Genomic DNA, 14,295 nt, shown 5'->3' on the forward strand with positions numbered 1-14,295 from the left:
AAGAGAGGAGACAGGAAAACAGAGGGGATGAGAGTGAAGAGCACACATCACATAAAGCTAGAGCATTACGCCCTGTTTGTTTCCTTTTCCAACCTGTTGGTTTATGTGACTGTTTAACAGAATACTTTGTAAAAACAGACACGTACAGTCAATGCAATTATCTGACGGCCAATGAGCCAACATCGAGCAATGGGTATCACTGCTAAATAAATACCCTTGTCTTAAACCTTTAACTTTTTATCTAACAGATAAAAAGGTCATGAGACTCTTAATCTAAGGGTGATGGGTTCAAGCCCAACTTTGACTGTAGCAGTTATCCTACCCCTAAGTAAGTATGTCAGATATATCATGCCTTCTCTTTAGGGATCAAATAATAATGTATTCACGTTCCATCCCCCAGCTCCTGCTTTTGTTCACAGATGAATTTGTAACTTATGTATACACCAAAATACTTTGGAGATGTACTTTTACGTTCAAAAGCATGAGCATTTTTTATTGCAAAATAGCCCAGTTAGCTCAGAAGGTAGAACATGAGACTCTCTATCTAAGTGTTGTTGGTTCGAGTCCCACATTACATGTACAAATTAATGTATCATTTGAAGCTACTTTTTTGCAATATCGGTTCAGTCTCATAAATCAACTTAAAGGGGACCTATCATGCAAAATGCACTTTTGTACGTCTTTTATACATGAATATGTGTCCCCGGTGTGTCAGGGAACTCACCAAGTGTCAGAAAACACAACCCTCTCTATTTTCCTCCATACCCAAATCTCTAAAAACGGGGCTGCAACGGAGCTGATACAGATTTGAATTGTTCTGACGTCAGAAAAGGGGTGCTCCGCCTATGCGCAACTCTCCACCTATCAGGGGAATGGGGGGTTGGGCCACGGCCACGGCCATTGCCGCTCGAAAGCGCTGGAGACGCTGTAGTACATATGCCAGGCCTGTAAGTGGTGCTGTAGTCTGCCACAAAAGCAGCGAAGAAGACTTCCCGCGCATGGTTGCCATGGTTGCCCTTCTGTTTATTCTCCGCTGTGGACGCTCTGGCTCTTTTTCTCCCTCCCCGAGGCAAGCGTTTGCTCCTGCTGCTGTAATTCAATGCAATCCCTCCCTCGCTGTAATTCTCTCCGGTTAGTCCACCAGCAGATGACAAACACCCAACTCTCCGCCTCTTCCAAGGAACGAGGGGACCGTGCGGCAGAGTTTCAGTTAGATTTTTTTTTTGCCGGTCAACATGTCCGTTAAAGTTTAAATCTTCCAGACAAAATGAGAAAAGTGCCGGTCAAAGGTCTTCTTTGTTATTTATTGAGCTTTAAAACAAATGAATAACGACTCTATATAATCATATAAGAATAAAACACGGAGGACGGAGATCTCTTTTTCTCCCCCTCTTCTGAGAGCCCAGCAGCTGATCAGAGCACGCTCCCCTCTCCTGCAGGGGGGCGTGGTCAGCTGCAGCTCATTTGCATTAAAGCTACGTCACAGAATCAGCCCTTGCAAAAAAATGGCTGGAAAAGAGCAAATAGAGCGAAATGAGGCATGGCTAAAATGCATGATCTGTTTGGTATTTTGAAAAAAAAACTTCACAGACATGTTTTATATAGGTATGGCCCAACAATATATTTTTCAAATAGAGTGGCGAAGTCCCTCCCCTTCCGGTGGACCTCCATGGGACCTTATTTCGGAAAAATTATGTATTGAAGTCAATGGAGAGAGAAAGATTATCTTTCGATCCCGTTTGAATTGTGCCACGAATTACACATATGATGTTTGTCAATTTAAAAGATAATTTTGCAAGTCAAAAAAAAAAAAATGTGTCGTAAAACTGTGAAGTAACACATTTGTTTGTGTGAAACGCTCAATGAACTACATCTCTGGTCAACAACACACGTCACCAAGATGGCCGTCACTACTGTCTTGTCAACAAAACGATTGACTACCCTCACTATCACCACAATGAAACACGTCCTGAAGAATGTCATGCAAAGCTGCCTGCCTGCCTTCCTTTGATTCTCTCTGAACTGCCTGGTCGTTTTAATGTTTAATGTCAACCATTTGTGCAGATAGCATGAAGTAGAGAAGATCGCCGATGCTAACGTTAGCGTTAGCATTTCTCCCCCGGGCTTAAATGGTGTATTATAGAATGATCACACCGGTGACAGTACTATTCAAAGGGTTCAGGAAATATGACTACTACTCTTACTGTTTAACATTTTGGGTTACTTAATGTTACTTCATGTTAAGGCTAATAAAAATGACAAGGCTGTAATGCTAACTAACGTGCTAGCTACTAGCTAGGTAGCTAACTTGATCAAGCCACTCCTGGTCCTTTCATCAGACGGGAAGCAAAAGAACGAGCAAGACCCATTGCTGGTATAATAACAACCTGGTACTAAGCACACAGGCATCTTGTTAAAGTTATCTTATCTTAGCCAGCGCCATATAGATAGATTATATCTATATTGCGCTGATCTTAGGTATCTGAATGGTGGAGGAAAACAATTGTAACATCACTTACGCGACTCTGGGATTTGTAGTCTTTCTAGTTACGTATTTTTCATAGTCTTATATTTCAACAGTTTTACGACAAACTGTGACTTTTTTGACATGGAAATTATTTTTTAAGATTGACAAACATCATATGTGTAATTCATGGCACAATTCAAACGGGATCGAAGAAGTTTTCTCTCCCCATTGACTTCAATGCATAATTTTTCCGAAATAAGGTCCCATTACCCGGAAGTAGGTGGGCGTGACTTCGCCACTCTATATAGCATGATAGGTCCACTTTAACTCTTCAAAGTAGTCCACAGTATCTTAAAAGTATATATACATATTATTTGAAAATACATTCATGTGATCAGAGCCGTGACATTTAGGTGGCTTTAATCTGTTGAACCATAAGTGTTAGCTTGTTTTGGGTTCCATTTTGGTACTGTGATAAAAGCATTTATCTTTCATCCAAATCATTTATCATCTCTGGTCCTATGTGTTGTCTGCCTTAATTAAAAGCAGGTCCCATTCACCTGAGGCTGATTCATTAGCGTCTCTCCATTTTCCAGGGCTTTTCATCAAACCTGTCATTTTCTGTCATCAAGTCTACACTTTCATTTCCTCATCTTTCTTTATCTGTAAGCAACCACTCTTTTCTTTAGCTCAGTCTTTCACGGTTATGCCAAACTCTGTTGCCTCTCCTCTTAACTTTTTCACAGAGTATCTTTTATCTTTCCCACCTTCAGCTCACAAGACTCCTGGGAACATTTATCTCTGAAAGAAGCTGATTGGCTGATTGATTGAACACTTACTTCAGATCAAGGTCTGTAAATAAAAAAGAATGAGGAAATTCATGGTGACTTGTGGTCGTCATAAAAACGTTACAAAACACAACTTTGTATTTTTAATAAGTGTATTAGTGAGTTGTTAATGATTTTTTCTTTTGCCTTTCTTATAACTTTGTTTCTGATCTTGACCAAAGGGGGAACAAACGCTAAAACAACAGGTGTAGCTGTAGCTTCATATGTCACAAAACAAGTGTTTATCATCTCATCTCATCTCAAGTGAGCAAATACATATTTCCAGAAATGTCAAACTATTCCTTTAAGGTAGTATTACTGTCATATTTGATTTTCCACAAGTTTGGAGATTTAAAGAAGCTATATCTTTGACAAAAGGTTGCTTTTTCACTTTTAAGGCCGCAGTTCAGTTAAAGCAAGCATTTCAACTTTGCTGTCTCCACATTTTCAGGGCATATCTATTCAGGCCCTCTGACCATGAGAAAGACTGGACTAAGATAAGAAGCCCTGAAGAGCACTTCCAAAGGATTTTAAGCATGTAGGACACATGATTTGACAACAAATAAGTTCCCAATAAAAAAACTAAGGAATTAAACACAACTGAGGATTGAAAAAAGCACTATATAGCACTTAACTGTCCTGCAAGATTTACAAAAACATGTTTAGACTGGCTGGTATTTAGAAAAGAAGGCAGGTAGAAAATGAGAGAAGAAGATAAACATAATAGAAAAAGCAGGGGGCTTCCCTGTGGTGTATCACTCTGAACATAACAAACATGACAGGGTTGTCAACGGCAACAATATTGTCGTAGGTAACAGAGTTGCCGGGCGGTGGCGTGGAGATGGACAGAGCAGTGCAGAGTGAATTGGAGATAACAGGGAGTGTGACAACTGAATTACAGCTGACGGCCCTGAGATGAGCTCTCAGCGACAGAAAACAAGACAGGCGAGGAGATAGAGACACTAAGGGCAAACCTGAGAGGAAAGTAAAGGGTAAAGGTAAAACTCAGGAAATAAGGAGAGAGATAGAGAGGTAGAAAGAAGTGAGAAATGGGAATACTGCACAAGCAGAGATGGGAGACATTTTAACGATGAAAGGAAGAGACTGACATCAAGATACTCCTGAGCCAAAGACAAACAAAAAGAGCATGTAGAGAAAAGTAAGAGATGAGATGTGAAAATGATATACAAATAAGAGAGTGCAAAAGTCAAAGCAGGAAATGAATAGAGAAAGGGAATATCTCTGCTTTGTGACAGCTCATTGACGCCTTCACACACACTTTGTCTTTGGTGTTATTTCAAAGAAACAATAGAAACACTTACATGTGGCATTTGTCAGCCTGAAGGTGACTGACTTGTCTTCGATGCTACACACATTGCGTACTGACACCTGGCACGTGTAATCGGCAAAGTCCTTGGGTCTGAGGTTTTTCAGCTTAAGCACCTTGGTCTCACCCTAGATGGGATTAAACACGCACACATCAGCATTCAAAAGTATACAAAAATATACACAGTCTTTTATGAGTATAAACATTAATCTAGAGATAAATCTATGACCACATTTCCATTACATAAACCATTCCATTACAGCAATGAGAAAACTGGGTTGTAATCTTGCATAAACTTCAATTTTTGATGAGCCGTAGTGTGATAAACAGGGTCATAGACTCACTGAGTTGAACGCACGAATGAACACACACAAACACACATCCTACTGTGTTTGCATGTCTCACATGGCCTGATTATCAACTGAAGCATCTCAAATAGACATATAGAGTAATATGAATGATGAATTTAAATGGCTTCACATGAAACCATTAGGAAAATGAAAGTGAACTGATTTTTGATGCAAAAAAGAAGGCTAAATCCATCCATCCTCTCCCTCAATATTCATAAAACGCATGTCTCTCGGCACTCCAGCTGCTTTTTTTGTGCCTCTCATGTAGATATACTGACACACAGGACACACAGCAGTCACGTATCGCTTTCAACATCACTGCTGATTTTTCAGATCAAGACTTTGTGTCTGATAGTGTCTAACTGTGAGTCTGCTACAGTAAATGATGGGCCAACAGTTTCTCAGGAAGCCCGGGGAAGAGCTCTGATGGCTGGCTAATTGAACTCGAGGGGCACTGCTTTGTGGCTGACTGTTGCTTTGATAAGTGGAGAAAAAGAGAACAGTCGTGCTAACGATTGATACAGATTGATGCTTTTTGTATTTTCAAACAGTACACTTCCCTTTCAACGTCACAAGAAAAAAAGGTCTTTATGATGAGGACTATGATCTGTATAGTGAACGTGGCATAATGTCTGACGGAGAGTTTGGAACGGATTTGATAAACCTCCCCAATCAAATAAAGAGCAGAGCAAAGCTGATAATGTTAACCTGACTGTGATAATGCATAATGATTCAGGACAAGCTTCATCCTATAGAGGTGAAACACAACACAGACAGTGTGTGGGAAATACAAAAAATACAAAAAATGGTGGCAAACATTTTCACCACCGTCTAAAGAATAAGCTATTTACAATATTGCTGGGGTCTTAAAAATAAAAGTAATTTGTGCATTCAGTAGATTGGTTTACTGTGAGTCCAGATGGAAATTAATACAATAATCCCGACCTAAACAAAATGTATTTATTTTTTTAATCTTGGGGGCAAGAGTGTGACCCTTAATCACATTTTCTGGGGGCATTCTGAGAGTTTTTGTCCCTTCATCCCCCTTAATTACGAAACTGAAACACCAAATGTATGATGCTAAACAGGGATCTTTCTAACCTGGCCCCTCAAAAAAATAAAAGGAAGAGAGAGATTTATTGAGGCAAGGGTAAAACTTGGAAAAGCACATCAGCCAGTAGGTAAAGATTTGAGGGGGATTTCTCAAAGAGGAGAGTATACAGTTGGAAGTGACAGTAACCCTGGCTGTGTGTGAGCCCTGTGTATGCGTGCATGTTTACCTGAGTGTAAAGTGGTTCATAGATGTCTACTCCATTGTCCTTGCTCTGTTCAATGAGCATGTTCCCACGTTTCCAGATAAAACGTGCGGGAGGGTTGGAGTTGACGGTGCAGCGCAGGAACACAGTCTTCTCCTGGTAGTAACTGCCCCGCACATCGCTGATGGTCTGGTGCACCGTGAGAACAGGTATGTCAAGGTCTGCAAAATACAGACAACAGATAAAAAACATGAAGACCTGTGTATTGCTGTAGTGGGAGAATATTGGTTATCACACCCCTGAAACTTGTACATTACGGCCTTATTGTGCCACACAAAGAAATAAACAGCAAGGACACCACAGAGTACCATTTTACAACAACACACATTTTTATGCATGAATAAAATAACCTTCAGTTTGTATGATGTTGTCGACTTTTCTGTGAAAAACATTGGCAATGTGTGGCAGGGTTTTGATTTGGTAACTGGGACACAACTGTAGAAAAGGGTAAACAAGTGCTGTTTGTTGGCTGAATTTCCCACCCACACTGACCAAAACTGTCCAAACAGTTGCCTATTGAACATGGCTTCTAACGAGGACACATGTCCAAACAATCTGTGCGTTTTGCACATTCCCCACTCTGGCTGTGACTTTCTCACACATTATTTTTATATATTTCTTCTGTCACTTTTATCTATTTCCCCCCACTTGCCTCCTTTCCCTGCGCATTTCCTTCATGGGAGTGTCATCTCCCTTTTCCTCCAGTGGATAGGATTTCAGCTGCTGTCACAGGCATGGAGGCTGCTCTCCCTTGGTTTCTGCCATCTCTCTAAAACTCACTGCCACTTTCACTCCTCATCACCTTCCCTCCCTCTCTATCCCCTCCTCCTCGCCCCTTGCCTCTATCTCTTACAGGCCAGAGTTGTGTGTGTATGTAATCCCAATTCTGTGCAGCCCAATTGGAATGTTGCGGACTTCAAACATCATGGAAATAATTTCTGCAAACAGCAGGGTAGATTCCCCCCCCCCTCTTTTTTCCTGCCTTTCTATGTCACCTCTCTCCTTTCCTTTTTTTTCTTCTCAGTTCTTCACCTCCTTTCCCCTGTGGCAAACCTGCTGCACCATATCAGGAAAGGCATGTTGCAAGCTATAGAAAACAGGTGAGCAGGGAGGGCAGGTGCTTTGTTCCTTAATTCAGTTGTGAGCAAAGCAGGGACCTAAAGTATGTGATTAAGGAAAGAGGGATTGTATTTTTTTAAATCCTTAGTTCAGACGTTTTAAAGAAAACAATGTGTGGATAAGCATGCTTGATTTTTGAGTGCCACAGCTGTCACACGAGGGCTGTGTCACATAGACAAGCAAATGCATGCACACACACACACACACACACACACACACACACACACACACACACACACACACACACACACACACACACACACACACACACACACACACACACACACACACACACACACACACACACACACACACACACACACACACACACACACACACACACACACACACACACACACACTCAAATCCGGACCTCAATCTGAATGTGTGCAGCCTCAGAACAGCATCACGGCTCTTTTCTAGTTTGAAGGTTAGAGCTCCGGGAAAAGAGTGGCACATAAACAAACAGAGGCAACTTGAACTTGTATAGGTGATTTGTGTGACTCCAAAAAACAAAACAAAAAACGGGCATGGCACAGCTTTCCTTTTTGGAATGGAAGGTGAGTCACAAGGACATAGGAACATTAACCCATTCCTCGGATGTCACATAACCATTTTTCATGCTTTGACGTCACAATGTGCAGAAACGGGCGAGTCAGAATGGGACACTGAAGATATCATGTGAATACTTGTGACTGAAGGTGTTTCATCAAATCATCTTCACAAAGATGAACCACAGAAAATCCAAGCTGCAGAATTTGCTGAAAGGCTTTAACACTGTGCTATTTATTCTATGCATTGGAGTACTCTGAGTGTATTTGTTAGGATACCTGTGCTAAAAAACTGTCTCTCGTCAGTGCTGCTGTATGTTATTTTGGATATATATTGAATGTGTAGTCTTGGAAAATGATACACATTTACATACATTTGTGAATTTGTAGGTTTTGGGTTTTCAAAAAAAAGTTTTTCAGATATCAACATATCCTCTCAAAGATTGCACAAAGTGCATGTCATAAAACATGTTATTTAGTATTCCAGCATTTAAATAAAATAAAATGTGAACTTCTTATACTGTGCTGAGTTGCTTACTCGCATTTGCAGTGAAGGACTTTTGAGTCTCTGTTATTCTTGCTCTCAGTGATTCAGTCCTGTGCTCTGGGAAGTGTCTCACTGTGGACAGCCTCATTTATAAAACGACTACCCACAGATTGGGACAAAAGGCCCGGCAGGAAACTAGACACTGACTTACAACCAGCCTCTCTAAAAGCCTCTGCCATTAACAGGCAACCTATCAAAGAGATCTGCCTCTTGGTTCTGTGAGGGGTCTCTGTGTGAAGTACCTTTGTAAACTACAATTTGTGAACATTTGCGTACATATGCGTGTGTGTGTGTGTGTGTGTGTGTGTGTGTGTGTGTGTGTGTGTGTGTGTGTGTGTGTGTGTGTGTGTGTGTGTGTGTGTGTGTGTGTGTGTGTGTGTGTGTGTGTGTATTTGTCAGTACTGTCTCTCTATTATTTTTACAGATAATTTGCAGTGCAGGGGGAATCCTAACTGAAAAAGCTTCCTGGAAGTGGGTTTTCATGTATGTCTGTGTGTGTGTGTGTGTGTGTGTGTGTGTGTGTGTGTGTGTGTGTGTGTGTGTGTGTATTTGTCAGTACTGTCTCTGTATTATTTTTACAGATAATTTGCAGTGCAGGGGGAATCCTAACTGAAAAAGCTTCCTGGAAGTGGGTTTTCATGTATGTCTGTGTGTGTGTGTGTGTGTGTGTGTGTGTGTGTGTGTGTGTGTGTGTGTGTGTGTGTGTGTGTGTGTGTGTGTGTGTGTGTGTGTGTGTGTGTGTGTGTGTGTGTGTGTGTGTGTGTGTGTGTGTGTATTTGTCAGTACTGTCTCTCTATTATTTTTACAGATAATTTGCAGTGCAGGGGGAATCCTAACTGAAAAAGCTTCCTGGAAGTGGGTTTTCATGTATGTCTGTGTGTGTGTGTGTGTGTGTGTGTGTGTGTGTGTGTGTGTGTGTGTGTGTGTGTGTGTGTGTGTATTTGTCAGTACTGTCTCTGTATTATTTTTACAGATAATTTGCAGTGCAGGGGGAATCCTAACTGAAAAAGCTTCCTGGAAGTGGGTTTTCATGTATGTCTGTGTGTGTGTGTGTGTGTGTGTGTGTGTGTGTGTGTGTGTGTGTGTGTGTGTGTGTGTGTGTGTGTGTGTGTGTGTGTGTGTGTGTGTGTGTGTGTGTGTTTATGTTTGTGTGTGTGTGTGTGTGTGTGTGTGTGTGTGAGAGAGAGAGAGAGAGTGACTATCTGCTGTCATCCTGTCGTAACACTATGTGGAGAAAGTAGATGACAGATTGACACACAGAGAGACAGATAAAGACAGAATATATCCTAAAGCACTTCACATAACTCTAAACGGACAAGCACTGTAGTCACAAAGAGTTCCACATTGTTAATATCTAATACCTTATTAATAACATCTTTCAATTGCTCTTCAAATAGTTAAAGCAAAGGTATTTTTGTGCTTTAAAAAAGGATCTAAGCTTGTATAAAATAACATCCCTATGGAATTAAAAAATATATGTGCCTTGCTGCCCCCATATTTAATGTCATGGATAAAACGATGACAGTCTATGTTCTAGAGACTTTTTTCCCTCACAACAATTGTGTTATTAAAGCTTTTACAATCCAAGCTCCCAGGGCGAGTCTAACTTTACTCAGTTTTGGCCCTTAAGTAAATAGAGACACAAGATGAAACTGCAAGTGCACAGAAACATAGTATAAAACTTTAATGAAGCTTTTGATTTCCCCAATGTCCTGCCTTTGCACACAGCTTAGATCAATTGCACTGTGCTGCTTTTGTTAGTCACAACTTTTAATGCACGTCTAAGCTCCCAAATTTCAGAGTGTCTGCCATTGTTTCACGCCTCGCTGCTGACACAAAGACATTTCAATTCTCCCTGACAGCGTGGTCCTTAGCTGTGGATAAAGCACACCATGAAATATGTTCTATATGTGATTACTATCTGATAAATGGAGACACCTACCCGCTCAGTCAAATGATAGCTACCAACAGGGGCGGATTGGGACTAAAAATCAGCCCGGGAAACTCGACCGGCCGACCGAACCAACTCGGTACCGCTAGTCAATTGTCAACGGGGGGGCTAGTGAATTGTCCGACCGGCCCACTTCGGTACCGGCCCACCGGGAAAACTCCCGGTATTCCCAATGGCCAGTCCGCCCCTGGCTACCAAGAATATATCATCATTTGAGCATTTTTGAATTATTTGTCTTAGATTTTTTGGCAAGAAGTGAGATCTATCATCACACAAGAAAAGACCCTTGTTTACAAGGTCAAAGCTATAGAGTTTACCATACAGTAGTAACATAAACTGCGTTACAACATATTCATCGGACGGAATAAAAGATATCAGCTGAACAATGGAAACCTGTCATGTCTATGCACATTTATCTGGTGTCATTTTAGCTTTTTAAATTAGAAATATTGGCAAACTACTCTGTTAAAATTACGCTGCATGAATCAATTTGACTTTTTGGTAAAGCAAGTAAGAAAAAAGGGCCCATCTTTAGCACGCTGTCTTATCTGGTTGACACAAATTAATTGAAGAAGGGCAATTCAACACTGTGTTTCATTCCTGATCAGCCATCCAGATCCTGTTAGACCAGCTGCCTGTTAATGAAATCCTTTTATCATTAAACACTGTCAAGTATTTTACTCCTATTTGCTCAGAATATTCTCAAGTCCCTCTTCATATCAAGTATCTTTTAGTTATATAATATTAAACCAACGCAGGAAACGTCCTTATAAAGCAGCATAGAACAGGTTTAAAGTATCCCCTAAAAAGTTGAACGGAGTGCAATTTTGGTCAGGTATTCCAGTTATTTTTGCACTTCAAATTTTTTTGTGTTGTGTCTTTTCAAAGCACATTAACTAACGGATAGAGGCACTCGTACAGACGATTTGTTCGCTTGTTATCTGAGGAAACAGATGATCAGATTCGATTTTGATCAGACTCTGGACATCTAGTGACAACGCTGCGCACAAATGCAATAAACTCAGCTTATAGAGTGCATAGCTACAACAACAACAACAAAAGATTGACCATCTAACCTTTTTAAGAGTTTATCCAATGTCATTTTAAAAGGTTCACAACCCCGGTTCCAAACCCTTTTAACCCAGATTGAATCTTAGTTGGAATAAATACAAAAAATCAATGATTAAACTTCACCGACAGCTGTAATCATGTGTGGGTTTTTTTATAGACTGAGGCTGATAATGTGTCTGCATACAAACCGTTTCTCACAATCTCCCCTTAAAAATAACTCTGATATAACGGGAGTAACAGGGGCGACGATGGAAACAGAGATTTACTCAGAAGCAATCCATCGGAGCGGTCAGGGTTGACCGAGTGTGTTTTTGTAACAAGTTGACCTCTGCTGGGTGCTTTCCCCTGCAAGAGGACGCCTTGGACTCCAAATCCTCTTTGATTTCCAATAACATGTCCTGTACTCTAATAGCTCTCTAGGAGCGGACGGCCATTAGGGGAGCAACGAGAAGATGACAGGTTCAATTGAGTGTGAATAAGGTGTGCTGTATCGTGTGTGTGCGTGTGCCTGTGCGTGTGCGTGTGCGTGTGCGTGTGCGTGTGCGTGTGTGTGTGTGTGTGTGTGTGTGTGTGTGTGGAGGGTTTGGTGAGGGGATTTGATTGTGTAGCATGATAGCTGTACTTATATTCTGGATATAAGCAGGTACGACGTTAACCATGTTCAGCGTGTTAATTTAGCGATTTAACATTGGACATTAGCAGGTAACACAAAGTACAGCTGAGGCTAATGTGAACGTCAATCGTTTTGACGGTATTGGCTCATAAAAAAATAAAACTTTCTGATGATAATTCTTGATAAATAAAACAATTGCAATTATTTCTGGGGGGTGCATGACTGCCAAATCAATAGGATCATTGTTGCAATATATCAGACCATACTAATGGACAGACCAAAAGATAATCTTTAAAAAATAGTTAAAAAGTAAGTAAAAATAATTGTCTGTCATTCGATCCAGTAAATATCCATTGTAGAAGATTGACTTCAAATACAACATGTCCAAATCTTTTCAAAGCACCCATTTATTTGTATCACCTTTAAGGATATACAAATAGATGTATTGTATGTATGCAGCCACAATAGTCTTATTATTATATTTTTGTAACAGTGTTGGTCAAAAACAACAGTTTATTGATGAAAAATAACTACATGAAAATAAGAGAGATAAATCAAGCTTTTGTGTCAAGGAAACAAAGGCAGTGTTTTCTCTGATGGACAAAATATTGAGTTCCTCATGTAAAAAACAACTAATAATCAGTTTCCATAGACAGCAAGTCCAAACAAATGTCAGTTTGCAGTAATAAGCGATCATCACACCAACTACAGAAAAAGAAAACTAGCTCAGACTCTTTTTTCTCTTGCACACTCTCTCTCTCTCACACACACACACACACACACACACACACACACACACACACACACACACACACACACACACACACACACACACACACACACACACACCACACACACACACACACACACACACACCACACACACACACACACACTGAAATCACAGTCTTATAAGCTATCCACCACACAAACACACATGCTTGCACGCAGCCACACGCACTGAGAGAACAGCCTGTGCATACAGAAAGACACAAACAGAGGCAGTCTTGCCGTTTGATCCAGCTCCGCGTCTCGTCAATTATTCAGCATTCTGCTCATAGACATCGCCTTAAAGAGGACATAAAACATGCACGAGGCCCACATTTGGAAATAACGAGAACATTGCCTGTATTTAAAATGCAATGCTGAGAAGTAAAGATTGATTTAGGCAGATTTCTTCTGCTCAGTTTTTAGGATCAAGACAAAAAATCACTGGTCTTTTGCATTTTTAACCTTGCTAATGGCAGGCCTGAGTTCCTCTCTCTATTCATTGATGCTTTATATATTAGGCCGAAACAAATGATGGAAGAGATGAACCCGCAATGAGACTTTTCTCAAATTAATAGAATCTTTGTGTACAGTCGTAATCGTAAACAAAAATCGTAACAACAATTATAATAAAGGTCACTCGTCCTTCATAGCAAACCAAAAGGAAAACACCTTCTTTGGGTTTATTTGTTCCTGAAAAAACGTTAAGGCTGTGTTTGGCATAGATCCTTATATGCTATTTTTGTCTTTCTTTTTTTTTTTTAAACCTTCGCTGCTTGATTGTGGAGCTACTGTAAAACTTCCGTGAGCACAAACATATTTCCTTTTGTTTGCAATCATCCTTTAACTTCCCTGACAATTTCAAGGAGTATGAAGTTCACTGTATTCCACCTATAAATACACAGAAAAGCATCTTGTGTTACACCCTGTATTGTTAGGTTTTACAGCAAGGCACAGGGGTCTGTGTTAAGAGGAATTACACAAGGAGTCCCAAACTAGCACCGGTAAATTTGCTGAAAATGGCGCATTTTCGTTGAGCCAGCGCGTTATGTACAAGCCTTAATTATGCTTTTGTCAGCAAAGAGCCAGGGAAATGGTATTAAACATTCATGACGGTGTGACTCTATTACTTTAGGCCATAAAAAGACTAATTTGGGCACGGTTATTTACCCTCAGTGTGTCAGTGTAGCTGCACAGCGGTGGTGACAGCACAGAGGGTGTTAAGGGACAAAGAAGCAGAGTTCACTCACTAAGCCTCAAGGCACAAAACACACCGGAAAACTTGCACTCCGTTATGCAACAATGCGGCACACACATCCGGACATGCATATGCATACACACAAGTATGCGCTCACCATGAAAATGCACACACAAACTCCAAAGGCCCAA

General features: G+C 40.7%; 1 protein-coding gene across 3 annotated transcripts in view; it reads right to left on the minus strand.

Annotated features, from left to right (window-relative positions):
- LOC117471186 (MAM domain-containing glycosylphosphatidylinositol anchor protein 1) overlaps positions 1-14,295 on the minus strand; it is a 167,935-nt gene that overhangs the window by 66,697 nt on the left and 86,943 nt on the right. For all 3 annotated transcript variants that reach the window (XM_034116023.1, XM_034116022.1, XM_034116024.1), the window contains 2 exons: positions 6,252-6,448; positions 4,617-4,749 (listed from right to left, as the gene is read on the minus strand). In XM_034116023.1, coding sequence (XP_033971914.1) covers positions 4,617-4,749; positions 6,252-6,448 — 330 coding nt within the window. The remainder of the gene's footprint in view (positions 1-4,616; positions 4,750-6,251; positions 6,449-14,295) is intronic.

The sequence above is a fragment of the Trematomus bernacchii genome, unplaced genomic scaffold, assembly GCF_902827165.1.
Source record: "Trematomus bernacchii unplaced genomic scaffold, fTreBer1.1, whole genome shotgun sequence".
In the NCBI taxonomy this organism is placed as follows: domain Eukaryota; kingdom Metazoa; phylum Chordata; class Actinopteri; order Perciformes; family Nototheniidae; genus Trematomus; species Trematomus bernacchii.